We start from the raw sequence: 3,491 nt of genomic DNA, 5'->3' as shown, positions 1-3,491 counted from the left end.
CATTAATTAGTATTGAAAATGAAAGAAAAGTCATTATTACTGGAACCATTTTTCGATCATCAAAAAATCTTCCATTAAGTAGTATTGAAAATGAAAGAGAAGTCATTATTAGTGGAACCTTTTTTCAAAAATCTTCCATTAATTAGTATTGAAAATGAAAGAAAAGTCATTATTACTAGAACCATTTTTCGATCATCAAAAAATCTTCCATTAATTAATATTGAAAATGAAAGAAAACCTTCAGTTTCTTAAACCTAATATGGAATAAATATGTAATTTTATTTTTTTAACGGGTAACGGGTACCCGCGGGCATGGATAGTGTGATACCCGAACCTGACCCGTTAACAAGCGGGTATTAAAATACCCGCTACCCGTTACTCGCGGGTAAAAGATACTCGCGGGTACTAAATACCCATAGCGAATTTTATCTGCGGATACCCGTGGGCACATATTTTTTTGCCATCCCTAGATGTTATATACAGAACTTTAAAATAAATTATTAAAAATTAATAAAAAATAAAAGTAAAACTATATGTTTTCATTTTACGCCTCGTAGTTCTTCCTCCCTCTGATTTTTGCGAGATCACTGCCCTCACTTTTGCCTTCACTCCTACCTTATCGTCGTCAGTGCGTAGTTGCCGCCAGTCCCTGCCACCGTGAGTCATTGTCGTCTTCTCGTCGTGACTCTCTCTCCCTATCACTCCCTCTAGCTTTCACTCTCTGTAGCCATCATTCCTTCTCGTTGTCAGTCCATCTCGGCGTTACTCCCTCTGGCCATGGCGTCGTCGATCACGTTCACAAAGTTTCTTCCTCAGGTAATTAATACCCTCTAATCTTGATTCAGAAAACCCTAAAATTGAAAATCCAGAAAACCCTAATTTAATTTTGGAGATGTTGTTCGTTTGTTAGCAGATATTGAGTGGGAACATTGGAATTGGTACTAAGGTTATTTTTCGGTTTCTCGTTTGTATTCTCATATGGCCTTTGTGTTTTCTGTTTTGTCATATTTTCTATTCTATTGTCTGAATAGGCCCAGATCAAAAAGCATAGAGCAGAAAAGCTCTTAGCTAAAATAGAAGCGTCGATGGTTCCAGCTGGTCATGATTATGCCCAGGAAATAATCACAAATGAAGAACGTGTTATGTTCCATAAAGTTATTTTAAGAATGAAACCATACTTACCATTTGGTGAGTAATTTTGAACTATACAGAAGTTGCTCTGTTCTAGCAATGCAACGTTGATATCTTTCTTTGATAATCTCCAGGTATACGTGGTGCTTTTGATGGTCTTGTCGAGTATATGCATTTGCATTGGAAACACCGAGAACTTGTAAAATTGATGACATAACAAAAGACTCTTTTTGTGGAAGACAAAACAAGGTTACTTGAATATGAGAGTGGCGGAGTACTGGTTGCAATACAAAAAGTTTCCAAAGGATTTGCTCTTATTTACTATCGTGGAAAGAATTATAGGCGGCCAATTAATCTGAGGGTAAGAAACCTTCTAACGAAGGGAAAGGCACTAAAGCGACATGTACGTAGCCATGCAACGACATGAGGTTCCTGTTTTCTATATGAGAATTACTGATCTATTTCTGACTTCGTATCTATGATGTTACATTTGGTCTTGTGTGAAATGTGTAGGCTCTGAGTCAGCATATTACTGAACTGGAAAAAACTATAGAACAATTGAAAAAAGAACTTGTAAGTATTGTTGACTTATCAGAAATTATTTAGTATTATTTTGATGAAGTAGAGAGGTCATTGCTAACAGTGAGACAAAAATGACTTGATTGGTTACAGTCCTTAAAAATGGTTTCTTCATTATCACCAGTTGACAAGACAACAACTACCCCATCCCAAGAATATCTTGATTCCACATATTTCGAGTTATAGACTCTTAAGTCAATCTTAACCATTGAAACCCATGTGCTTCTTGTGCCTAGACTGACATTATGCTATGAGATATGCTTTCGATATTTTGAACACGTGAGATTGGTCATATTATGAACCCGTCAGATGGCTTCATAATTAGTTTGGAATGATTTATATCTGATTTTTATATAACATGTCAATCGACTCTGTTTGATTATAGTTGTTGAATGCTTTTTTTATCTTTTCTAAATCATTTTTGAACTATGCTATGTGTTTTTGGTGTTTATATTTTCACTATTATCATTCTTATTTCGCGAAAATACAGAAGAAAAAAAAATTGTGAATAATGGAGTCAAGAAGAGGATGGAATTAGAGGTTGTGGGTGTGTTTGAATGTGTTTACACTTGTTCCCCATTGCTCCTCTATTTTTTATGGTTTGTAGCTTCTTATCGAGATATATCCTCCCTTGTCCTTGGCCCCATTACAACCATGAAAAGACCTTTTGATTTGAACATGCATATGTGTTTTAGTGTTGATATTAGAGGCTTGCCAAGTCTATTTGTGTTTGCTTTCTTGAGTGCATTGAGTGACATTGATTTACCTTAAACACTTGAGAGAAACACTGATTGTGTGCATCTGTGAGGCTCTGTTGCTCTTGATTCATCTCTTAAACTGATTGACTGTTTTCCATGGACTGAATTGTTTGGATGATTCTGTGAGTATTTGCTTTCATTTCTTTTGTGTTGGATACTGCCCACTTCCTTTCACTGTCCAGATTTTGTGAGAATTGTGCAACTATGTTTCTGTTTTGTGAGTCGTTGTTATCTGTCTGTCGAGTCTGTGTCACCTCCTTGATGTTTGAGTAGTTCCCTGGTTTTCGTCTTGCTTTTGCCCAGGAGTGCAAAAGACTAAGTGTGGTCTATTTTGATGAGTCGTTATTTCTTGAACTATATTTAGTTTATTGCACTTAAATAAACCAGGGAATTGTGTTTAATTGTCTGTTATTTCCCCGTTTTCCAAATTCTGCTTAATTTGGTCGGAAATTCGTAATTGTGCTAATTTGGGTTTTCTGAGCTGACTAAGTGCATTTTGGTTACAGGAAAATTTTGGGAAACATCATTTGGAGCATTAGTGAAGGTGGCGTGATCATTCAAGACTCAACATTTAGTCACTTCCATTTTAATTAAGTTGTAATTTCGTTTTCTAGAAGAACTTAATTAGAATTAGGTGTTTTGGACCCTTTTAGGGGCATTTTTGTAAAAGCCCACTTTGTAGGACATGTGGCTTTTAGTCTAAGGTTTTGTTTTAGTGTGTGGACCCCACCATTGGGTGATTCTCGATCATATTGAGAGACAATACCGAGACACACACTAGCCACTTTCATTTTACATGGTTTTTGGCTCACTTTCTCTAGGTTTTCATGTATGAAGACACTCTCATGGAGCTTGCCATGGATTTTTCGGTTTTGGGCTATATGAATGAACAAAGTTGCAGATTTTATTCCTCTCTTGCTTTAATCTTAGTTGTCTTGGCTTGGTAGAAGTATATGACCACCCATTTCTCTCTTCATTTCCTTGTTGTTGATGTTGGAGCTTGAGCTTGTAAGCTTGTCTTTG

General features: G+C 36.3%; 1 protein-coding gene across 1 annotated transcript in view; it reads left to right on the top strand.

The window, feature by feature from the left end:
* Positions 1–2,255, top strand: part of LOC111241399 (CRM-domain containing factor CFM3, chloroplastic/mitochondrial-like) — a 4,326-nt gene extending 2,071 nt beyond the window's left edge. Inside the window, exons 2-3 of the mRNA XM_022779045.1 lie at positions 1,032–1,188; positions 1,266–2,255. Of these exons, the coding sequence (XP_022634766.1) occupies positions 1,032–1,188; positions 1,266–1,348 (240 nt within the window). The 3' untranslated portion in view covers positions 1,349–2,255. The remainder of the gene's footprint in view (positions 1–1,031; positions 1,189–1,265) is intronic.
* The last annotated feature ends 1,236 nt before the right edge of the window (positions 2,256–3,491 follow it).

Source organism: Vigna radiata, chromosome 3, assembly GCF_000741045.1.
Source record: "Vigna radiata var. radiata cultivar VC1973A chromosome 3, Vradiata_ver6, whole genome shotgun sequence".
Taxonomy (NCBI): domain Eukaryota; kingdom Viridiplantae; phylum Streptophyta; class Magnoliopsida; order Fabales; family Fabaceae; genus Vigna; species Vigna radiata.
The sequence above is the reverse complement of the archived record's forward strand: the minus strand, read 5'-3'. Positions and strand labels throughout refer to the sequence as shown.